The sequence below is a fragment of the Tamandua tetradactyla genome, chromosome 1 (genome assembly GCF_023851605.1).
Source record: "Tamandua tetradactyla isolate mTamTet1 chromosome 1, mTamTet1.pri, whole genome shotgun sequence".
NCBI lineage: Eukaryota > Metazoa > Chordata > Mammalia > Pilosa > Myrmecophagidae > Tamandua > Tamandua tetradactyla.
The window spans coordinates 183,727,197-183,752,879 of record NC_135327.1 but is presented as its reverse complement, the minus strand read 5'-3'; the positions used below and the strand labels follow the sequence as shown (position 1 = coordinate 183,752,879).

The following is a 25,683-nucleotide window of genomic DNA, read 5'->3' as shown; positions in this document are numbered from 1 at the left end:
TGCATTAACTTCCGTTGTCCCTGCCTCCCACCCCTGGTTACCTATACTCTACTTTCTGTCTTTAGGAGTTTATATATTCTCTAGTATTTTCTCTGTGGTTACCATAGGGCTTAAATTTAACATCCAAAATCCATAATAATCATGTTTTCTTTGATACCAGCTTAACTTCAATAGCATACACAAACTACGTTCTGTCCCACCTGTCCCCCCACCTTTTTCTTTTTCCACATGGGCAGGCACTGGGAATCAAACCCCGGTCTCTGGCGTAACAGTTGAGAACTCTGCCTGCTGAGCCACCGTGGCCTGCCCTATCCCTCCACCTTTATATAGTCCTTCTCAAGCATCACACATTTATACATTGTAGATCCAAAACCACTGATTCATCATTATATTTTATGAATTTGCCTTTTTTTTAAGAATCTAAGTAATCCCCCACTTGTATATATAGAATAGAATAGTAAAATTAATCTTCACTTGAGGCTCCTTATCCCTTTTACGTTTTTTTTTTTAGGGGGGGACTGTTGAACAGAAATGTTTAATTAAAAAAATAAAAATATGTTTAATTACATGGCCCCAAATTTGAAGGGCACCATAACATACACATTGAGAAGTCTCTAGAGGAGTCTTTTTAAAATGTGATTCAGATTCTGTGTTACCAACAGAGTAAAACCTAAACATGTTAGCATGCCATTCAGTGTTTTCCTCAACCTGCTACCCTACCTTTATAGTCTTGTTTATCACCATGCTTCACCACTTTGCTCTAGCCAAACTTGATTATTTCCTGTGCTCCTAACATATCCAGTCTCTTTTCTATTCAATACCTTTATTCTTGTTCTTCTGGCTTTCAATGGTCCTCTTTCCATTTCTGTTAAATAACAGATCATGAATTAGATAGGTTTAACTTACACTGACTAACTTAGTAGTTATGGTGCTCACTATGTTCCTGGCACTGTTCTGAGTGAAATTGTGTATCTGAAACTCACTTAATCTTCACAAGAGTTCCCTGAGACAAGTATTGCTATCCTAATTTTACAGAATAGGAACTTGAAGTGCAGAATTTTACACACTTTACACAGTATGTCCAGTTTTCAGACTAAAATGAATCTCTTTCATTTTTATAGCATTTGCAAAGAACCAACAACAAAAGTCTGGTGGTGGCTATAGATAATATCCAGATGATTTTTAGAGAAACAAAAGCATGTCAATACTACAAGAGCACTCAGTAAAATACTGATTAGGCAGTTGAATATACTGATTATGACCTGAGTGTGACTGCTTGCATTAAAATCCTAACTACGCGAATGATCACTATATGTTTTTGATGGGATAATGTCTGAGCTTTCTCATCTGTATAAAATGGTGCTAAAAAAAACTACCTTAAAAGAATTGTTATAAGTGAGCTGATAACGTGTAAAATGCTTAGCAAATTAATGTAGGCTCTGGGGCAGAGTGAATCAACTATTATTATATGTTATCACCCCTCAAATTCTTCTGTATGGTTCCCTGTCCTTTAGTATCTAGTGTCCTAAGCCCTCCAAGTAGCAGTCTATCCTCCAACCTCCTTACTCTGTTAATCATGGCAACACAGTAAGTCCTGCCTTCTCTTAACATTTCCATACCAATTTTGGACATTTTAATTGTATGATTAAAATAATTTATGGATATGAGCAAATTTTAAGTTCTTTCAAGTGTTATGTATTTCATAAGAGGACCTTGTAAACAAATGGATCTCCAATTATTATAATTAGTAGGGGAAATTCCTTTGGGGGTATGCTTTTTGTTTTCTCTTGCCTGACTTGAATTTTGATGCTCTTCTACTCCGAGATCCCCAGGGAAAGACAGGGGTGGCATTGCTGAGGGAGAGACAGTTTCCTTCCTCAAGAAAATAATTTTCTTTCCTACCTCCCAAGAATAGAGGAAGGAGGAAGGGATTATTCTTAAATAGCCTTCGCCTGTCTCCTCTCACCTCAGTATTCTTAATATAACCTGTTAATGTTCAAGAATAATAGAACTATATTGATTTAATGTCTCCATATATGAGTTTTCAAAAGCATCACCTATAATAATAATAGTCACTTTTGTTATTTATGTTTTAGAAATACATGTTTCTTCATTTAGTAGATGATTATAACAAGTGTATATCTGGCTATATAGAATAAATTAAAAAAAAAATTTGTTCTTTAAAATCTCAGTGACTTTGTGGGGAGAGAGTGGTTTGTGTGTGTTATTGTCGTAATATATATAAAACACAAAATTTCCCCTATTAACAATTTTTAAGTATATAGTTTATTGGTATTAAGTACATTCACAATGTTGTACTACCATCACCGTCATCTATTACCAAAAACATTTTTCATTACCACAAACAGAAACTGTACTCATTAAACAATAACTTCCCTTACCCACTCCCACCCCAGCCCCTGGTAACCTCTAATCTACTTTTATTCTGGATAGTCTTATAAGAGGATTCATACATTATTTGTCCTTTCATGTCTGGCATATTTTACTTAGCATAGTGTTTTCATGGTACATCTATATTGTAGCACTTATTAGAGCTTCATTCCTCTTTTTTTCCCCATGGCCAGACATGGGAATCGAACCCAGGTCTCCAGCATGGCAGGCAAGAACTCTGCCACTGAGCCCCATTGCCCAGAACTTCATTCTTTTTTATAGCTAAATAATATTCCATTTTATGTATATAACACATTTTGTTCATCTGTTGATGGACACTTAGGTCATTTCCACCTTTTGGCTATGGTAAATAATGCTGCTTATGAACATTGGTGTACAAGTATCTCTTTGAGTTCCTGTTTTCATTTATTTAGGGGTATTTATCTAGAAGTGAAATTGCTGAGTCATTCTATGTTTAACTTTTTGAAGAACTGCCAAATTATTTTTCACAGCAGCAGCCCCATTTTACATCATCACCAACAAGGTACAGGTGTTCAGAGAATAATTTTAAACCTTCAGTCTATGTATATGATGTAATAACAGGTGTATTTCAGTCTTTTAGCTTTGTGGCAGGCTAATATGAATTTTTAAAGAAGCTTGAATTTAGGCAAAATGATATTATATTGCAACTATATTCATAAACCAAAGAAAGTTTGGAATTATAATTAGAAAATCAGGTGGAAAAGTTTAAAGACTTTAATAGGTAGTTTTCTGGAAGCAGATTATCTAGTTGGTAGTTTTAGTGTTTCAATACCAAACTTTTGCTCATGTGATCTTACTAAAGATTTGCACTTAAACCCTTATACAGCTGGGTTTGAGGAAGAGGAAATGGAAAAAGGTAAAAAAAAATGAGGTCTTAAAGTGAGGAATTAATTTCTTAGAGTTGAAGATGCAAGTTGGAGGTGTAAGAATAAAGGGTGTGACTTAAGTTTTATGTTTGACATCTTTGCCTTCCCTTGGGGGTGGTGATTCGGTTATCCTAATCAGTGGTGGCTTTGAGCAGGAGCATCTAAGTGTGAGTGCCCTGTCTTTTAGACTCTAAATATTTGAATGCCTTCTCCATGTAGTCTCTATACAGAAACATAAGTATTGTATGTAGTTAGGAGTATACTAAAACTGTGTGTATGTGACATGTCACTTTTTATTTCCTTCTCTAAGGTATTTATCTTTGGCACCCTCACAGAATGGCTGCATTTCTACAACAAGTGGTTCTACTGCTGCCTGTGGATTGTGAATGGTCTGCTGCAGTCCACAGGTTGGCCCTGTGTAGTTGCTGTTATGGGCAACTGGTTTGGGAAAGCTGGGTATGCCACCTCCTTTTTAAATTTTTCTTTTTAAGTAGCTTTAATATTAGATTATTCAGACTTGCCAAGGTTGGTTAACTTCATCCCTCAGATACTACCCATGTTTTCTTTCTGTTTTAGAAAGAGAATAATTCAATGATATGAGGTTTTAGGTCAAAGTGTATTGGATATGGTATGGATCTTTTATCTAGCCTAGTATAGCACATTCATAACTTTCACTAGGCCGTATTCAGATTTTGAATATGGACTTAAGGCAGTATATCTCAAAGAAAATTGTTTTATCATTTTTTTTAACTTATCTTCTCATTAGAAAACATGAATTCCACTTGCTATCCTACCATATGTCTTTTAGTGGGTTTTGCCTTCCATTCCCTTTTTGAGTCTCAGTGTTCTAGTTTAACTTTTTTACATTAAAGATAAAGGATACTGAAGCCAAGGATAATTGTATGACTTGCTTACTGTCTAATGTCACATAACAAGGATTGTAATAAAATTCATGTAAAGAATGCCAAATATTGGTGCATATTTAAGTTGGCCCCTTTTTTCTGAAATTTCAGGTAGTTACTAGGTTGTATTTGTGTGTGGTGCTGTGGGGCAAGGATGTCTACCTACTTAAGTATCATGTAGAGTCATACTTAATATACAGGGTGATAAATAAGTTGAGATATCAAAAGAATTTCCTTTGCTACTTAATGTTAGAGATGCTCAGATTTTTGAATGATTTAATTTGGATATTTATCACTTTTCCTAGATAAATATTTGTTTGTGTGATGTCAGATGCACATTTATTTCATCTATGGTGCTATCATTTTTGTTTGTTTATGTACTCTTATATAGGGGCCAGTGTATGTAACAGAGAGATACTGTGCACCTACCACAGTGGTCAGTAAATGCTCTAACTGGCTCAGTTTTTATCCTTCCCCAGATTTATAATGGGTGTAATAATTCTTTTTGTTAATGATCTGCTAAGCTATGTTAGTTCACTTATAAAATGTCTTGTGGTTAGAATAAATAGAACTTTATAAGAATGCTCTGATCATATTTCAACATGCTAGTGGTTTATATTTCATTCTGGTTCTAGAGTATTGGTTTAACAGAATTGCCTTTTTATAGGTGTTCCCTTATGACACTGTAGTTTTCTTTAGAGTTGGTGATATGGCCTGTTTGCGTGCTGTTATTTTTTATGAAGAATTTTTAACTGATTTTTTCTGTTTATTATTTTTTAAAGTTATATAAAGGGTACTTGGTTATTACAGAAAACCCTGAAAATATAAAGGGACAGAAACAAATGAAGGGTAAAACTATCTGAAATTGTTTCACTCAAAGATAATCACTTGTTTTGACATCCTATTTTGAAAAAGTTTCTATCTAAGCTTTTGCAAATTGCAGATACTTAGGTATTTGATAGCAGTGACTGAACAATCTAACCACTTATTATTTATATGGTTTAGTCACAAAGAAAGAAATTAAATTCAAGAAAGCCATTGCAGGTTTTTTTTTTTCATTACAGTTTATTTTTGAAAATAAGATTTTTTTTTCTAAACAAGTTAGTGAAATTGGTAGTGCAATGCCTTAGACACAATAGCTATTCCTATGAACGAACCATAAATGAAATCATAAATGTGGATTGTTTTTTTATGTGGCTTCTTTGATTCAGCATAATTATTTTGAGATTCATTCATGTTTTTGTGGGCATCAATAGTTCTTTCCTTTTTATAGATGAAATGTATTCCATTGTACCACAGTTTGTTTATTTGTCCCTCTTTTGATGGGTATTTGGTTGTTTCTGACTTCGGCTGTTACAAATAAAGCTAAATGAACATTCTTGTACAAATCTTTGTGCGGACACATGTTTCCGTTTCTCTTGGGTAAATACCTAGGAGTAAATATCTGTGTCATATGGTAAATGTGTGTATGTGTTTTTTAAGAAACTGGCAGTCTCCTCCAAAGTTATTGTACCATTTTATATTTTAACCTGTAGAATATGAGTTCTACTTGCTCTACATCCTTGTCGACACTTGGTATGGGTCAGTCTTTTTTTATTTCAGTTATTCTAGTAGGTATATAGTGGTATCTCTTTGTGGTTTTAATTTGCATTTCCCTTATATCTAATGATGTTGAACATCTTTTTATTGCTTATTTACATCGTGTGTGTGTGTGTGTGAGATAGAGAAGTTAAATCTTTTGCTCAAGATTTATTTTGAGAGTATTGTACATTCATTCCTCTTCTTCTACCTACACTCTCTACCCCTGTTTTTAAATTGAGTCATTTTGTTTTCTTGTTATTGAGCTTTGAGAGTTTTTATATTCTGGATATGAGTCTTTTATTATATAAGTATCTTTTCATTCTGTTAAAAGTGTCTTTATCAATGAGCCTAAAATTGGACGTTAATATAATATATAAAAAATATTGAAGAGGTCTGATGGTTTGCCATCTTGTTGTACTTTTAAAAATCTTAGAATAGAATTTGTTGTAATGTGAACCTTCACTGTTTTGGTTGTTTTATATTTGAATCATCTCACAAAATCCCTTCTGATTCTATTTTCTGTTTTACACTGTTCTCCCTTTTAGGCGAGGAGTTATTTTTGGTCTTTGGAGTGCCTGTGCTTCAGTGGGTAATATTTTGGGAGCATGTCTAGCTTCTTCTGTTCTGCAGTATGGTTATGAGGTAGGTACATTTTTCAGTTTTTTTTTTTTTTTTCTTGAGAGCATATATATTTTGTTTAGCCCTTATTCTTTTCTTAGAAAACAATCCTGTGGCCATTTAAAACTACATAGAGCAATGTCAAATATAAAAAACTCATGGCATGTTTCTTGAAGATGATTGTATAATGATACAGCTTTCACAGTGTGTGTGATTGTGAAAACCTTATGTCTGATGCTTCTCTTATCTACCTTATGGACAGATGAGTAAAACATAAGGATTAAAAATAAATAAATAATAGGGGGAACAATTGTTAAAATAAATTTAGTAGATTGAAATGCTAGTGATCAGTGAAAGGGAGGGGTAAAGGGTATGGTATGTATGAATTTTTCTTCTGTTGTCTTTTTATTTCTTTTTCTGAATTGATGAAAATGTTCTAAGAAACAGTCATGATGATGAATATACAACTATGTGATGAAAAAAATTAAAAGAAAGAAACTCATGGCAAAAACATCATAAGAAAGTCTAAAGATAAATAGCTATTGGGAAAAGTGTTTGCAACTCCTGTTATGGAAACAAAGGGCTAATAATCTCATTAAGATTCAAGAGCACCCAAAAATTGAGATGAAGAAGACCAATAATCCATGGAAAGAAAGAAGAAGGATTTGAATATATAGTTTATGAAAAGAAAATAGAAATAACTCTTTTTTAAAAAAATTATTTAATTTATTTTGTATTATCAAACCAAACAACATACAAACATGAACATTCTTAACATACTAACATTCCGTGTATGGTGTACAATCAGTGGCTCACAGTATCATCACGTAGTGGTATTTTCATCACCATAATTTTTTAGAACATTTGCATCACTCCAGAAAAAGAAATAAAAAGAAAAAAGAAAAAACTCACACCTACCATACCCCTTACCCCTCCCTTTCATTGACCACTAGTATTTCCATCTACTCAGTAGATTTTATCCTTTGTTCCCCCTATTTTTTTCCTATACCCCTTACCATTCCCTTACATTGTTCGCTACTGTTTCAATCTACTCAATTTATTTTGACATTTGTTCCCCCTATTATTCATTTATTTTTAATCCGTATTTTTTACTCATCTGTCAGTATTGTAGATAAAAGGAGCATCAGACAAAAAGTTTCCACAATCATAGTCACATTGCAAAAGCTATATCATTTTACATTTACCTACAAGAAACATGGCTACCGAAACACAGCTCTACAGTTTCAGGCACTTCTCTCTAGCCTCTCTAATACACCTTAAACTAAAAAGGGGATATCTTTAAAATGCATAAGAATAACCTCCAGTATAACCTCTCAACTCTGTTTGAAATCTCTCAGCTACTGACACTTTATTTAGTCTCATTTCTCTTTTCCTCTTTCCGGTCGAGAAGTTTTCTCAATCCCTTGATGCTGAGTCCCAGCTCATTCTAGGATTTCTGTCCCACCTTGCCAGGGAGGTTTACACCCCTGGGAGTCATGTCCCATGTAGAGAGGGGGAGGGTGGTGAATTTGCTTGCGATGTTGGCTGAGAGAGAGATAGACCACATCTGAGCAACAAAAGAGGTTCTCTGGGGGTGACTCTTAGGCCTAATTTTAAATAGGCTTAGTCTATCTTTTGAGGGGATTAGTTTCATATGAACAAACTCCAAGATTGAGGGCTTGGCCTATTGATTTGGTTGTCCCCACTGCTTGAGAGAATATCAGAGGTTCTCCAAATGGAAAAGTTGAATTTTTTCCCTTTCTCACCATTCCCCTAAGTGGATTATGCATTTATATTTTTATTCACTGTTCAAATCACTCTGGGATTTACCAGGGCCTTACTCTGGACAAACCTACAAAATCTCATGCCCTATTCAAAGTTCCATATACTTATTTTTATTTATTTATTCATTTATTTATTTATTTCAAACATGAGCATTCTTACCATATGATTATTCCATTGTTGGTATATGATCAGTAACTCACATTATCATCACGTAGTAGTATATTCATCACTATGATCATTTTTTAGAACATTTGTGTCACTCCAGAAAAAGAAATAAAAAGAAAAAACTCACACATACCATTCCCCTTACCCCTCCTCATTGACTACTAGTATTTCCATCTATCCAATGTATTTTAGCCTTTGTTTCTCCTATTTTTTTTCTATACCCCTTACCACTCTTTTCATTGATCACTAGCATTTGAATCTACTACATTTATTTTAACATTTGTTCCCCCTATTAATTATTTATTTTTAATCCATATGTTTTATACATCTGTCCATACTGGAGATAAAAGGAGCATCAGACACAAGGTTTTTACAATCACACAGTCATATTCCGAAAGCTATGTCATTATATAGTCATCTTCAAAAGACATTGCTAGTGGAACCAGTTCTACATTTTCAGGCACTTAACGTCCAGCCTCTCCAATATACCTTAACTAAAAGGTGATATCTGTATAATGCATAAGAATAATCTCCAGGATGACTTCTCGACTCTGTTTGAAATCTCTCAGCCATTGACACTTTATTTTGTCTCATTCTCTCTTTCCCCTTTTGGTCTCGAAGGCTCTCAATCCCTTTATGCTGAGTCCCAGCTCATTCTAGGATTTCTGTCCCATATTGCCAGAAAGGTTTACACCCCTGGGCGTCAGCTCCTACACAGAGAGGAAAAGGGCTATGGGTTTGTTTACTGTGTTGGCTGAGAGAAAGAGGCCTTATCTGAGCAACAAATGAGGGTCTCTGGGGTGACTCTTAGGCCTAATTTTAAGTAGGCGTAGCCTGTTCTTTGTGGGGATAAGTTTCACATGAACAAACCGCAAGACTAAGGGCTTGGCCTATTACTTTGTCCCCACTGCTTGTGAGAGTATCAGGAGTTCTCCACACGGGGAAGTTGAATTTTCCCCCTTTCTCGCCATTCCCCCAGAGGGACTTTGCAAATAGTTTTTTATTTTACTGTTCAAATCACTCTGGGATTTATCAGGGTGTCACTCTAGACAAAGACTACAAAGGCTCATGGTGTTCAATTAAACTGTCCACATAAGTTATATTAGAAAATGCACTAGTCAAAATATAAATTTTGTACCAAATAAATATTTTTTTGCATTAGTCTCACGCATAAGTTAAAGTTTTAAAATGTGAATGACCATCTGTTTTCAACACTGCAATATTGACATTCCTTTGTTCTTCCTCATGGAAACACATTTTTTAATTTGTACGTTTAGTCACTATCATTGTACACTTTAGGCATTCCTAGATTATACTGTCAGTCTTTATTGTCTATCTTTCTTCTTGTTTCATTTGTGCCCCCAGCCCTCCTCCCTCTGTCGTTCTCACGTTCAGCTTCATTCAGTGTATTAACATTATTTTGCTATAATTAGTATTGTACTATCCATTTCTGAATTTTTACAATCAGTCCTTTTGCACAATCTGTATCCCTTCAGCTCCAATTACTGAAAATCTCCCCTATTTCTATCTCTTGATGGCCTCTGTTGTTAACTGAAATTCTCCAAGTTCATTCACTAATGTTAGTTTAAATCAGTAAGACCATACAGTATTTGTCCTTTTGTTTATAGTTGATCTCACTCAGCATAATGTCCTCAAGGTCCATCCATGTTGTTACATGCTTCATGTCTTTATTCTGTTTTACAGCTGTATAATATTCCATCATATGTATATACCACAGCTTGTTTAGCCACTTGTCTGTGGATGAACATTTGAGTTATTTCCATCTCTTGGCAATTACAAATAATGCTGCTATAAACATTGGTGTGCTAATGTCATTTGTGTTCTTGCCCTCATGTCCTCTGAATAGATACCAGTCAATGGTATTGCTGGATCGTATGGTAATTCTATACTTAACTTCCTGAGGAACCGCCAAACTGCCTTCCACAGCAGTTGTACCATTTTATATTTCTACCAACAGTGGATAAGTGTGCCTGTTTCTCCACATCCTCTCCAGCACTTGTCGTTTTCTGTTGTATTGATAATGGCCATTCTGGTGAGTAGTGAGATGATATCTCATTGTGGTTTTGATTTGCATTTCCCTAATAACCGGGGAAGTTGAGCATCTTTTCATGTGCCTTTTAGCCATTTATATTTGCTCTTCTGAGAAGTGTCTGTTCATGTCTTTTGCCCATTTTGTAATTGAGTTGTTTGTCTTCTTGTTGTTGAGTTGAACAATCTCTTATATATTTTGGATATGTTCTAGTTTGCTAGCTGCTGAAATGCAATATACAAGAAGCAGAATGGTTTTTAAAAGGGGAATTTAATATGTTGCTAGTTTACAGTTCTAAGTCCGAGAAAATGTCCCAATTAAAACAAGTCTATAGAAATAGTCAATCTAAGGCATCCATCCAGGAAAAGATACCTTGGTTCAAGAAGGCCAGCAACGTTCAGAGTTTCTCTCAAAGCTGGAAGGGCATGTGGCGAACAGGCTCAGGGTTCCTCTCTCATCTGGAAGGGCATATGGCAATCATGGCATCATCTACTAGCTTCTCCTGGCTTCCTGTTTCATGAAGCTCCCTGGGATGCATTTCCCTTCTTCATCTCCAGGGCTGCTGGCTGGTGGACTTCAGCTTCTCGTGTCTATGTTGTTCTGCTCTGCTCTCTCTGAATCTCTCATTCTCCAAAATATTTCCTCTTTTATAGGACTCCAATAAACCAATCAAGACCCACCCAAATGGGTGGAGACCTGTCATCCCCTAATCCAGTTTTACAACCACTCTTGACTAAATCACAGCATCCAGGGAGATGATCTGATTACAGTTTCAAACATACAGTATTGAATAGAGATTATTCTACCTTTACAAAATGATATTTTGATTAAAATATGACTTTTCTGGGGGTTATACTTCCTTTCAAACCAGCACAGGATACTAGACCCTTATCTGATATATTGTTTCCAAATATTGTCTCCCATTGTGTAGGCTATCTTTTTTACTTTCTTGACAAAATTTCTTTGATGCATGAAAGTGTTTAATTTTGAGGAGTTCCCATTTCTCTATTTCTTTCTTCAGTGCTTGTGCTTTGGGTGTAAGATCTAGGAAGCCGCCTCCTATTATATGATTTATAAAATATTTCCCTATACTTTCTTCTAAAAATTTTATGTTCTTAGATCTAATGTTTAGGTCTTTGATCCATTTTGAGTTAATTTTTGTACAGGGTGTGAGATATAGATCCTCTTTCATTCTTTTGCATATGGATATCCAGTTCTCCAGGTGCTTTTTGTTGAAGAGACTGTTCTGTCCCAGGTGAGTTGGCTTGACTGCCTTATCAGAGATCAATTGTGCATAGATGAGAGGGTCTATAGATTTTCTCATAGAATCAACTCTTGCTTTTGTTGATTTTCTCGATTGTTTTCATGGTCTCAATTTCATTTATTTCTGCTCTAATCTTCATTATTTCTTTCCTTTTGCTTACTTTGGGGTTAGTTTGCTGTTCTTTCTTTAGTTCTTCCAAGTGGACTGTTAATTCCTCGAGTTTTGCTCTTTCTTCTTTTTTGATATAGGCATTTAGGGCAACAAATTTCCCTTTTGGCACTGCCTTTGCTGTATCCCATACATTTTTTTTAAATTTTATTTATTTATTTATTAAATTAATAAAAATTTAACAACAAATGAACAAAAACACTTAACATGATCATTGCGTTCTACATATGTAATCAGTAATTCACGACATCATCACATATTTGCATATTCATCATCATGATCATTTCTTAGAATATTTGTGTCAATTCAGAAAAAGAAATAAAAAGACAACAGAAAAAGAAACAAAACGAAAACACACAAAAAAAGAGATTATACATACCATGCCCCTTACCCCTCCCTTTCATTGGTCACTAGCATTTCAAACTAAATTTATTTTAACATTTGTTCCCCCTATTATTTATTTTTATTCCATATGTTCTACTCGTCTGTTGACAAGGTAAATAAAAGGAGCATCAGACACAAGGTTTTCACAGTCACACAGTTACATCGTGAAAGCTATATCATTATTCAATTATCAAGAAACATGGCTACTGGAACACAGCTCTACATTTTCAGGCAGTTCCCTCCAGCCTCTCCATTACATCTTGAATAGATATCTATGTATAAGAATAACCTTTAGGATAACCTCTCGACTCAGTTTGGAATATCTCAGCCATTGACACTTTGTCTCATTTCTCTCTTCCCCCTTTTGGTCGAGAAGGTTTTCTCAATCCCTTGATGCTGAGTCTCAGTTCATTCTAGGGTTTTTCTCAATCCCTTGATGCTGAGTCTCAGCTCATTCTAGGATGTCTGTCCCACGTTGCCAGGAAGGTCCACACCCCTGGGAGTCATGTCCCACGTAGACAGGGGAGAGGGTGGTGAGTTTGCTTGTTGTATTGGCTGGAGAGAGAGGCCACATCTGAGCAACAAAAGAGGCTCTCTTGGGGGTGACTCTTAGGCCTAAATTTTAAGTAAGCTTGACCTATCCTTTGTGGGGTTAAGTTTTATATGAACAAACCCCAAGACTAGGGGTTTTCCCCCGTTCTCACCATTCCCTAAAGGGGACTCTGCAAATACTTTTCCATTCATTGATCAAATCACTCTGGGATTCATCGCATCCCATACATCCCATATGTTTTGATATGTTGTGTTTTCATTTTCCTTTGCCTCGAAATATTTACTGATTTACCTTGTAATTTCTTCCTTGACCCACTGGTTGTTTAAGAGTGTGTTGTTGAGCTTCCACATATTTGTGAATTTTCTGGCACTCTGCCTATTTTTGATTTCCAACCTCATTCCTTTTATGATCTGAGAAAGTGTTTTGTATGATTTCAATCTTTTTAAATTTATTGGGACTTGCTTTGTAACCCAGCTTATGGTCTATCCTTGAGAATGATCCATGAGCATTTGAGGAGAAGGTGTATCCTGCTGTTGTGGGGTGTAATGTTCTATAAATGTCTGTTAAATCTAGCTCATTTATTGTATTATTCAAATTCTCAGTTTCTTTATTGATCCTATGTCTAGATGTTCTGTCCATTGACGAGATTTTGGATTTGAAGTCTCCAACTATTATGGTAGATGTGTCTATTTCTTTTTTCAGTGTTTGCCTCATATATTTTGGAGCATTCTGGCTTGGTACATAAGTATTTATGATTGCTATGTCTTCTTGTTGAATTGTTCCTTTTATTAATACTTAGCGTCCCTTCTTTGTCTCTTTAACTGTTTTACATTTGAAGTTTAATTTGTTGGATATTAGTATAGCTACTCCTGCTCTTTTCTGATTGTTATTTGCATGAAATATCTTTTCCCAACCTTTCACTTTCAACCTATGTTTATCCTTGGGTCTAAGATGTGTTTCCTGTAGGCAGCATATAGATGGGTCCTGTTTTTTAATTCATTCTGCCAGTCTGTGTCTTTTGATTGGGGAGTTTAATCCATTAACATTTAGTTTTATTACTATACAGGTAGTACTTTTTTCTCCCATTTTGCCTTTTGGATTTTATATGTCATATCTAATTTTTCTTTTGTTTACCTTTACTGATAGTCTTCATTTCTACACTCATCTCCACACCTTTCTCTCCTGTCTTTTCATATCTGCCTCTAGTGTTCCCTTTAGTATTTCTTGCAGAGCCAATCTCTTGGTCACAAATTCTGTTAGTGATTTTTTGTCTGATAATGTTTTAATTTCCCCCTCATTTTTGAAGAACAGTTTTGCTGTATATAGAATTCTTTGTTGACAGTTTTTCTCTTTTAGTAATTTAAATATATCATCCCACTCCATGGTTTCTGCTGAGAAATGTATGCATAGTCTTATTGGACTTCCCTTGTATGTGATAGATTGCTTTTCTCTTGCTGCTTTCCAGATTCTCTCTTTCTCTTTGACATCTGACATTCTGATTCATAAGTGTCTTGGAGTACGTCCATTTGGATCTATTCTATTTGAGGTATGCTGTACTTCTTGGATAATTTTAAGTCTTACATAAGAGTTGGGAAATTTTCAGTGATAATTTCCTCCATTAGTTTATTTCCTCCTTTTCTCTTCTGTTCTCCTTCTGGGACATCCAGAACACATATATTTGTGCACTTCATGTTGTCATTCAACTCCCTGAGACTGTGCTCATATTTTTTCATTCTTTTCCCTATATTTTCTTTGCTTGTGGGATTTCAGATGTCCTGTCCTCCAGTTCTCTTATCCTGTCTTCTGCCTCTTGAAATCTCATTGCAGGTTTCTGTTGTTTCTTTCATCTCTTCTATAATGCCTTTCATTCCCATAAGTTCTGCGATTTGTTTTTTTCAGACTTTCAATTTTTTTTGTTCATTCCTTACCTTCTTTATATCCTCCCTCAATTCATTGATTTGATTTTTGATGAGGTTTTCCATATCTGTTCGAACATTCTGAATTAATTATTTCAACTCCTGTATCTCATTTGAGTTGTTGGTTTGTTCCTTTGACTGGGCTGTATCTTCAATTTTCCCAGTGTGATTCGTTATTTTTTGCTGGTGTCTAGGCATTTAATTACCTTGATTAGTTTATTCTGGAGATTGTTTTCACTTTTTCTACCTAGGATTTTCTTGCTGGATGACTTTGTGGTCTATCTGTTCTTTGACATTCAGTTCTTGTTTTCTTATTTCTTACCCTCCCTGCGTGGTGCCTTTTCCCCCTCACCTTTAGGAGGGTCTACTTAGGTATTATAGACCCCAGCCAGATTTTCCCAGACCAAACTGTCCTCCTGGTAGAGGAAAGAGTCACCTGCATCAGTTTTCCCTCAGGATGAGACCCAGCGTTGAAAGACTTTCCTGTGAAGTCTCAGGACTCTGTGTTTTTACTCTCCTGCCCAGTATGTAGCCCTTGTCTTCCTGCAGGTCCCACCAGCATAAGGTGATGCGGTACCTTTAACTTCAGCAGACTGTTCCTGCTGGGGGTGTGGTGGAGACAGATGAGAGGTTGTAGGCTGGTTTTCCTCCAGGAAATTGTGACCAGCCTCTTTGCCTCTCACACAAGTTTAATTCTGCCCTTGGCTCGGCAGTTGGAGCCTGAGAAACCTTGCAGTTGTATGCAAAGAGCAGTCAACTCGTAGAAACACAGCCACAAAAAAGAAAAGGAAAAAAATCCTCTTCAGAGCAGGATTTCTGTGTGGGGACAGAAACCAGCAACCTCAGCTTTTGCTGGAGGTTCAGCTGAGCTGGGGGGTTGTTTTTAGTAGCCAGAGTTTGTTAATTAATTCCACAGTTGCAGCTTGGTTGAGTTCAGCCCCTTGCTGTTGTAAAGTCTCCTTTACCCTCTGTGAAGCAGTCTGTGGGGGAGGGGTGCTAGCCTCCATGGCTTGGAGGACTCACAGTTCTGGGGGGGATTGCAGCTGGTCCACCTTGTCCAGACTGGTGTATGCTGTATGTTCGTTCACTGATATGGCCCCAGCAGTTAATCTGTACTGTTCCTGGCTATTTATAGCTGCTCTGGAGGACAAACTATATTCCATACCTCACTACGCCACCATCTTGGACCAGCTCTTGCCCTCTAGAAATAATGCTTAAATATATGAAAAGATATTTAACTTCATTCATAGCTTATTTATTCATTCAATAAATATTTATTAAACCGCTCTATGAACCCTATAGAACTGAAGAGTATAGCACTATCTAAAATAGGCAAAGATCCCTGCCCTTACAGAATTTAGATGTTAATTGGTATAGAGAGGCAAATGTAAAAAAACTATACTGTGTATCTGTTAGATTGGTAAAAATCCAAAAGTTTGGTAATATGCCATGGTTATGAGGATGTGAAGAGACCGGCATTTCCTGTCTCTAAATAATTCCTAGAGGGTCAGTATAGGACTATCAAAATTATAACTGCTTGGACTGGGCAATTCCATCTCTAGGAGTTAATCCCCTGGATGTATATACTTAAACGTGTACGAAATGATGGATCTACAAGGTTTTTATGTCAGCACTATTTTTGGTAAAAATGGTAAGTTTATTGGTTAAAGAATAAACAGTGTTTGAAAAGTATCTTCCTTCCAGGATTTTCAAATAAGTTGCAAACTTCATTTTATTCATCCATATAGCCAAAACATTAGAAGAGAAAACCAGAAGAATGCATGACTTTTTATAGATTCAACACCGCAGCATTACCAGTGCAACCAATCTCTTATTATGCTGCTTCTAAGAAAGCAGAGGAGTCATTCACTTGGAAGGTTTTTACTTCTAGCATCACACCTGCTCTTGGAGAAATTTAGGGTGGCTGCTTATGGTTTCTTGGCCATCTGATTCTGGGTGTTTAGGGATAGGAATTCAATGAGGGAGCTCACCATGTTTTAAATAATTGTTACTGTACCATGGTGCTTCTACAAAGGATAGGCTCAGAGGTAGAAGGGAACATCTTTATTTTGTTTCACTTGCTGCATGCAAAGGTCTCATTTAGATTCTGTGAGCCAACTGGGGATCTACTACCCTATCATCTACTACCTACTGCCAAATACACACAGCATTCTTGATATTCACTACCTCATAGGCTTTTTGCAACCAACATGGCCTAATTTCAGTGCACCTCAGAGTGGACCATGGAGATGGAACGTCGCTTAAAAAGAGACTCTTACAGGGCAAAGCATTTGTTATTGCCCACGTTGGTTCTGTTGGCTGGATGGGCTCCAGAGGTCCTACTCAGTATAAAAAGCCTTATGTTCTTTACTTCCTCTCTTGCATTAAGTTCCTGAAAGACTTCCATGCTTACCAGCTGGCTAGGACTTGAGCCTGAGTGTTTACTCTTGCACAGCCCAAAGTCACTGCAAACCCATTCCCTTCTATTTGAAACATAACCCACTGTAGCCCAGGAAACACAAAGCCTTAAAATTCAAGGCTTACCCTCGGTAAGTGTACTCCATTTTGGATGGTCATGAGTTGTGTGTATCAGGCTACCACACTTTGTTTTTTTGAAAGCCAAGAATGAATCTAGCCAAATGAGTGTTGAATCTGAAGCAGCCTACTATAGGGCTTCACTTAGTCCAAAGCTGTTGCCAGTGTACCACACAGAGGGTTGGTCCTCTTTGGGACATCTTAAGAGCCTGTGGGAAACACTCTGGAACATACTCTGGATGACAAAGCACCAATGTTCCAAACTGCTAAAAGAAGCAAGTCTGGTGAATAAATTGGATAGTACCATCTTAGACCCCAGATGAGATGTGGCAATAAACAATGAGGCTGAACTACAAGACCATAAGCTGGCTTTGAGGACCATGCCCAGACAGACATTTCAGGCAAATCTGGAGTAATGGCAGCATCACTCAAATGTGTGTGTACACCTCCAGTGGGCCAGCTTTGAAGCCAACTTCTCATTTTTGTACCACCCTTAGTGCTGTATTTAAGCACCGTGTAAATTAGCTAAGAATTAGAATGTTTTCTTGCGTGCAAAATATTTTATATGTATTCCATAAACAAAATGGCCCAAGATGGGTTTGTTTCCCTGTGCCTGTCCATGTAAACAAACAAACAAACAACAAATGGCCCAAGAAAACAGTTAAAAAGCAAGGTGTTCCCATCATCTCCTACTGAGAGGGTCTTTGTGAGGATTACAGGACAAACATAAAAGGACACAGGAGGTTCTCACTAAATGCTGCCTTCTTTTTCCCTTCTCGTAAAATGGGAAAAGAAGCTAAAGTTTCAGGTGCCATGCCCCCAAACTTCTCTTCTGATTTTATCTGTCAGTTCTATAATAAAACCAATAAACAGGAGATCCAGACCCAGACAGACCCAAAAAGCATTTCCAGATTAGGACACTTGTAAGAGTTCCAGTGAAATCCTATGTTCCAAGTCATAAGTTCAGTTGAAGAGCTGGAGAACTAAAATTACTGGTCTTCCGACCTGCAGGAGGAATGGAGGTAGAATTTGCATGGCCTTCGTGACTCAGGAGGCTTTGGAGGATAGTTAATATTATTAAGTCATAAGGCACTTCCAGGCCAGCTGAATAAGTAGAGGGCAAAGACTCTCCTTTGAAAGGAGAACTGAGCCCAAGACTGGCAAATTGAAGGCATTTAGCCTTGGACCATCCCCGGGTTAGAGGCACTCTGGTTCCTGGCCAACTTCGCCACCAGGCCCTTCTGACTCACCCACCTCACTCACCTTCCCAGCATCCTTCTGGCACTGCAGGCTGTGGCTTGCTATGTTTTAATGGTATAATTAAAGTAGCTCTTTGCCCCGTTTTGGAGATGAAGGGTACAAACCAACATACCTTAGGTGTCTCCAGGGGAAAAGCTGCTGAAAGAGATGGAAAGGCCGGCTGGACTGATCTTGAAACTCTAACATGGAAAATGTCTGGGGCAGTGAGCTTTGGTTTTAGGAAGTCTCGGTGTCTCATGGGCTCATGTAAACCTCACATTTCAAGTCACTGAGGTTAGGCCGACTTGCTGATAAACTGAAGTGACTCGGAATCTCAGTGCCAGGATATCATGTGGACTTTTTCATACCTTAGCCTAACCAGCATTAGGAAAAATGCTCATGACCTGGAAGCAGTTACATTCCTGGGGATCTTTATTCCAAGGACCTCAGTTTATATACTCTTAGATGATAGGAAATAAGAAAGCATGGAGCAGGAGAGGGGGCAGGTGAAAGAATAGAGAGACTTGTTTTACTTCCTTTGGAGAGCTGTTCAGGACTTTTTTTTTCTTTGCAATTAGAGCTCTGTCATGGTTAGGGACATGTGTCAACTCGGCCAAGTTGTGGTAGCTGTTTATCTGATTGGGCAAGTACTGGCCTGTCTGTTGCAATGAGGACATTTCATAGGATTAGGTCATGATCATGTCAGCTGCATCCACAGCTGATTCATTTGTAATCAGTCAAAGGGGATGTCTTCTACAATTAGTGATGCTAAATCTAATCACGGGAGACCTTTTAAGGAGGACTCAGAGGAGACAGGCCCCATTCCTGCTTCGGCTGGTGAGCCTCTCCCATGGAGTTCATCCAGACCCTCCATCGGGAGTTGTCGGCTTCACAGCCTGCCCTGTGGATTTGGACTCTGTGTTCCTGTGGTCACGTGAGACACTTTTATAAATTTTATATTTGCAAGTGTTCCCTGTTGATTCTGTTTATCTAGAGAACCCTAACTAATACAAGCTCCAAATAGGCAATTATTGCTAATGTTGAATTTCTCTTTGTATGTGTATTCAGGATTGCTAAACCGTGTTTGGAGAGTCAGTTTCAAGTTGTTTTGATAATTGCCCTTTACTCTGAGCAGTGGATAGTCTGTTCCCAGCTAGGGATGAGGTAAAAAGCTAGAATTCCATAGCCCTAACCAAAGCAGGTTTTCCTGCAAGAGATCCTTGCAGTTCAGCTCTGGCATCTTCTTCCTAGATCACCTATTAGAAAGTGCAAGGAAGTGGGGCATGTGAGAAACTTGTAAAAGCCATGGAAGGAGAGGGAGACAGCTTGCAAGTAGGCCTCAAACACAAAGGCTCTCCCATTTTATTGGCAGCATTTACCTGGAGAGCTTGTGAGAAAGGTAGATTCTCAAAACTCCCTACCTGCAAAACCCTGAGTGGCTGAAGTTGCTACAACTTTGATAAGGCTCCTGTACGACTGATATACCAAGGGCAGCCACACGAGAGTGAAGGGTGGGGGTTAGAATGAAAGCTGATGGCTTCTACCTGAGGCAGAACAATGGGAGGAAGGAAAGAACAAAGAAATAAAGCTGAAGAAAAAAAGAGCAAGAAAAACAAGGCACTGGATGGAAGTGAGCCCGAACATGTACAAAAAAGGAACCATAAAATAACAAACATGGCTCATGGGCCTGGGTAGAGCAGCGGTGGCCACGTGACCCGTGGCATAACACTTCAGTGAGAAAGCTTCATAAACCCCAGCTCTGTGTGGAATCCCTGCTTCCAGAACACAAAGCTAGCCAAACAGAGTTTTTGAAAAATTCCAGAATATTAGGCTGGTCAAATGGGCCAACTTCTAGGAAAGAATGGCTGCAAGGAATGGGGCTAGATGTGGTCCTACAACACCCTTCTTCTGTGGATGCAGCAACTCTGGGGTCGAGTAGGGTGATGGGCCTCAAGGTCAGCATAGACTGGTTCTGGCACACCCAAACTAGGGGTGATCTCCCTGGGCAGAATTCTTTTGAGTGCTACAGCGAATCCAGCTTGGGGATAATGTGTTCAACCTGGTCAGCGTCAGCTCTGGTGTTTTGCCATCTTGTCCTAGATGTTCAACTTGAGGTCCTCCTGTTTCGGTGGCTCCAGAGGGGTGTGGGCTGACACCTCCTTATTCACCCTTTCTGGATCATCATTCTGATATGATAACCATAGTGTCTTCTCCACTGTTGGCCTTTTATTCTAAGTTGAAGAGCTGATGCCCAGAAGGCTCCAGCTCGGAGCCACCACTGCTGCTGCTCTCACTGGAGACTCTTCATAGTCTGGGTTGCTTGGGCACTGTAGAACCATTTTGGCAATGTGGCAGATATACCTGCAGATCAGGCTTGTGGGCAGCATTGGGGTTGGCATTGCCACCTCCTCGCCTTCTCCTTGGTGGCCTGTTTTACCTTCATGTCAGCCAAGCAGAAGTCAGGGACTGCTGGGTTGAGCCAAGAGTAGCGGGCTGGGGCCGGGTAGAACCAGGCAAGTTGGTTCCATCACATATGGTGCATGAAGCAATGAATGCCAACTTTTTAATAGCAAAAAATTGAAAACAAATACCAGTCTATAGGGGAATAATTAAACATACTGTTATGAGATAAAACTTTTCAATAGAATGCTGTGCAACTTTGGAATAGAATTGGGTAGCTCACTGTGTACAGATAAGAAATAATCTCAAAGGGATCTTAAGTGAAGAAAGCAAGAGTGCAAAACAATGTATTTTGAGTGATACTATTTTTGTAAAATAGGAGGAATTAAATAGTATATATCTGTATTGGTGTGTATGTTTCTAAAACTGTCTCTGGAAAGTAAAAATTAAACGTAACTGAGTTGGGCAGATAAGGGAAAAGAGGTGGGAGGGGAGTTTTTACTATGTATCTTTAAATGGTTTACTAATTTTTTGGTCTCTGAAGAATTTTGCTCTCATGAAGGTCATTGGGAAGTCCTTCCTTTATTCATGGTCACCTTAATGCTGGTTTTCTTAGGTTCACACCTGGTTTGTACTAATTGGTTCATAAGGGGATTTCACTTTACCCTAGTGCTACCTCCAGATTTGACTTCTAGGAACACTGCTTTGATTTTTGTCACACACTTGGTTAAAAATTTACATCGTATCTACAGAAGGCCCCATTTTCTACCCAATAAAATTCACCTATACTGGCTGGTTTTTCTTTTTTTAATATTTTTAGTGAGAAATCTTCACAGTCCATACATGGTATACAATCAGTAACTCACAATATCATCACATAGTTGTGTATTCATCACCATGATCATTTTTAGAACATTTGCATCACTCCAGAAGAAGAAGTAAAAAGAAAAAACTTGTACATCCCATACCCCTTACCCCCCCCTTATTGACCACCAGTCAACCTACCTAATTTTTACCCTTTATCCTGCCCTATTATTAATTTATTTATTTTTTCTTAAATTTTTTACTCATCTGTCCATACTCTGGATAAAAGGAGCATCAGACAGAAGGTTTTCACAGTCACACGATCACATTGTAAAATCTATATCATTATACGTCGTCTTCATGAATCAAGGCTACTGAAACACAGCTCAACAGTTTCAGGTACTTCCCTCCAGTCACTCCAGTACACCATAAACTAAAAAGGATCACCTCTTGACTCTATTTGAAGTCTCTCAGCCGCTGAACTTTATTTTCTCATTTCTTTCTTCCCCTTTTGGTCAGGAAGGCTTTCTCAATCAATCCCATTATGCCAGGTCCTGGCTCATCCCGGGCATTCTGTCCCACGTTTCCAGGAAGATTTACACCCTTGGGAGTCATGTCCCATGTACACGGGGAGGGCACTAACTTCACCTGCCCAATTGGCTTAGAGAAAGAGGCCGTATCTGGGCAACAAAAGAAGCTCTCTGGGGGTGACTCTTAGGCATGATTATAAGTAGCCTGAGCTTCTCCCTTGGAGGAATAAGGTATATAGGGGCAAACCCCAAGATTGAGGGCTCAGCCTGTTGAATTGGTTGTCCCCACTGCTTGCAAGAATATTGGAAATTCCACAGATGGGGAAGTTGAATATTTCCTTCTTTCTTCCCAGTCCCCCAAGGGGACTTTGCAAATATTTATTTTATTTTCTGCCCAAATTAACTCTGGGATATATCAGGGTATCACACTAACCTGTACAAACCAACAAGACCTCCTGCCTTATGTAAGATTCCATGTACTTATGGTGTTAACTAAATTGACCAAGGTAATGTGCTACCCAAAATGTACATGTTATACCAACTAAACATCTCCTTTTGGTTTCACACACAAAGTTTTAAAATATGGACTATATTATCCTGTATTCTGATTTACTTTAGTCCTATCCAGGTCAGTTTCATTCATATCTAGTGGAAGTCTGATTACTTTTTCAACTTTTCTAATAATTGCTGTGTATGGGTAATGCTGACTTTCATAGCTTCAGAGCTCTGAGTCTCAGATGTCACATAAATACCCAAAGTTTCTGGGAATGACTAAGTTATATATAAACAGCTCAGTATCTAAGAATTTAGAAATGATAGTTACAACTCCTGAATATATGTGACTGCTCTAAGAGCTTACAATCTAGGACCCTTTACAATAGGCCTCAACCTGATAACCTATCCTCTTGACTTTAGTTCTCTGAGTTTGTACATTATAGCTAATCCATATGAGTGAGGCATGATAATATTTGCCTTTTTGTTTCTGCCATTTCATTCAATATACTGTCCTTAAGATTTATTCACCTAGTTACATACCTTATGACTTCATTCGTTCTTACAGCCTCTCAGTAGTCTGTTGCATGTATACACCACAGTTCCTCCTACCTTCTCTCAGTCATTGTACCCTTAGGCCACCTCCATCCATTGCAAATCGTGAATACTGCTGCCATAAACACCAGTATGCAAATGTCCATTCCTGTCCCCTCTCTCAGAACCTCCAAGTATATACTTGCAGCATTATATGGCACCCTCACCCCTAGCCTCCTGTGGAACCACCATGCTATGCAGCCTGGTTTTTGAGATCTTTAATCTTGATTTCAGTCTTTCCAAATCAGTTTTATTTCCTATTTTCTATTCCCTAGCAGAAGCCCTCTGCTTCAGCCGATGTAAAGTAGGCTTTCCATCTCGTTCCCACCTGTGCCTTTGCTTTAAGTTGAGCCAGGAAAGATGTTTAATTGCTTGAATTTTCAGCTCTTGGTTAAAACACTGTCTTAACTACTTCATCCTCTTTAACTGTTTCCTTCTTTTGAATTTCTGTGTATGTTTCTTGTTAAGACTAGATCTTTTCACTTATTGAGCTGTGTGCTGTCTTATATTATTGTTTTGTGTATTGATTTATTCTCTAAACTGGATATAGTATCTTTAAGGGCAGATACTATGCTTTTTTGTGGGAGATGATGTGATGGTGCAAAGAACAAAATTTTTGGAGCTAGCTCTCATAATGCTTAGACAATTAGATTGTGATCTAAATTCACAGTCATCATAGTGCCACTTAGTATCAAGAGACCTTAATTGTCATCTCTGTGCCTCATAGTATTATGGGAAGAATTAAAAGAGAAAGCACAAGTAAAACATCTAACACAGTGCTGGCATTATAATCACCTAGTGCCCATTTTTCTTTCCAATCTCCCTTCTCCTTCCCTCCTCAAACCCTACTTCCCACTTCCTACATATGTGCCTTTAAAGTAGACATTTGATGGATATTCCCAATTGTGACCTTTTTCTTCTCTCTTAGTATGCCTTTCTGGTGACAGCATCTGTTCAGTTTGCTGGTGGAATCATCATCTTCTTTGGACTCTTGGTATCACCAGAAGAAATTGGTGAGGAGAAACTCTCTCTTCTGTTTAAAACTTCTTATCATTATGGACAAAGGGTAATCTGAGGCCAGAAAATTTAATTTTTTCTCCAAGAAAAACTGTGAGCTCCTTTCGGTGGATTAAGGGAGCAGTATTGCTGTTTTGTGTCCTGTAGATATTGTGGATAGTCTAAGGCATAACTGTGTGTGTATGAGGAGGATGACATATCTTCTATAGATACAGGAAAAACTCATCATACAAATGATTTTTATAATTGAGACACAGGCTAAAATTAGCATGATGTATTTCTGATTTCACCTGTTGAGACAGATTTCCTTCATGAAAATAATTTGTTATGATACATATCCATGGTTAAATGCAGAATGTATTTGCACCAAACCACAGAAGCAAAGATAAGTATGATTATTCTTTTTTGAATAATATTAAAGAGTCTTTCAATTTAACAGTATATAATAAATTTCTTATATATATAAGACAGGCAGTCTGTTGTAGTAGAATTAGATAGAATTTTGAAATTGTTGCTCATTAGCTATGTGACCTTAATTGAACCATCCTTAATTGCATCTTTGGTTAATTTGAAATAAAGATAATACCCGACCCATAGGTAATAATATATGTAAAGCACTTAGCATAATGCCAGGTACATAGTACACACTAACAACAGTTACTGATAACTATTATTTTTGTTTTAGGTCTCCCAGGTATTGAGGCAGAAGAAAATTTTGAAGAAGACTCACACAGGCCCTTAATTAATGGTGCTGAAAATGAAGATGAATATGAGCCTAATTATTCAATCCAAGAAGACAGTACTATTACCCAAGCCAAGGCAATAAGCTTTAATCAGGCTTGTTGCCTTCCTGGAGTTATACCTGTAAGAACTATTCAGATCTCCATATGGTCGTCAGTGAGATATTATATACCCCATTGATGTTTACTCTGTCTTGGATAAAGCATCTTTAAGTATTTAGCCTCTCTTTGATACTTTATTTTAGGAATGTATGTTCAGAGCAATTTGTATAGCGTCCCTCATCTTTTTCTATATTGACACCATTTGAAATTTTATCTGATATCTAATGCCTGGTTTGGGAAGCCTTTTCTTTAAAGGGCCAGATAGTATTTTCAGTCTCTATCACAACTCCACAACTCCATAGAGCAAAAGAAGCCATAGATGTAACAAATGGTCTTGGCCAGACTTGACCTTGGCCCTAGATTGCTGGCTCCTAATCTAACATCTGAGCAAGAAGGCAAAATTGACATTTTAATTGCATATTTTTGGGCCTGTTAATGTTTTATAGATTATTTATATAAAGAACAAGAAGGGCTTTGAATAGGTCATAAATCTGCCTTATTTATGTACATTCTAATCATTCCAAGAAAAAAGTTGTTTACCCTTT

The 25,683-nt window shown here is 37.6% G+C and overlaps 1 protein-coding gene across 6 annotated transcripts in view; it reads left to right on the top strand.

Annotated features, from left to right (window-relative positions):
• SLC37A3 (solute carrier family 37 member 3) overlaps nt 1-25,683 on the top strand; it is a 103,085-nt gene that overhangs the window by 50,774 nt on the left and 26,628 nt on the right. For 4 of the 6 annotated variants that reach the window (XM_077147598.1, XM_077147631.1, XM_077147504.1 and 1 more), the window contains 5 exons: nt 3,610-3,755; nt 6,328-6,424; nt 10,218-10,403; nt 24,208-24,292; nt 24,982-25,160. In XM_077147598.1, coding sequence (XP_077003713.1) covers nt 3,610-3,755; nt 6,328-6,424; nt 10,218-10,403; nt 24,208-24,292; nt 24,982-25,160 — 693 coding nt within the window. The remainder of the gene's footprint in view (nt 1-3,609; nt 3,756-6,327; nt 6,425-10,217; nt 10,404-24,207; nt 24,293-24,981; nt 25,161-25,683) is intronic. The other 2 variants (XM_077147549.1, XM_077147623.1) reach the window with 2 other exon arrangements.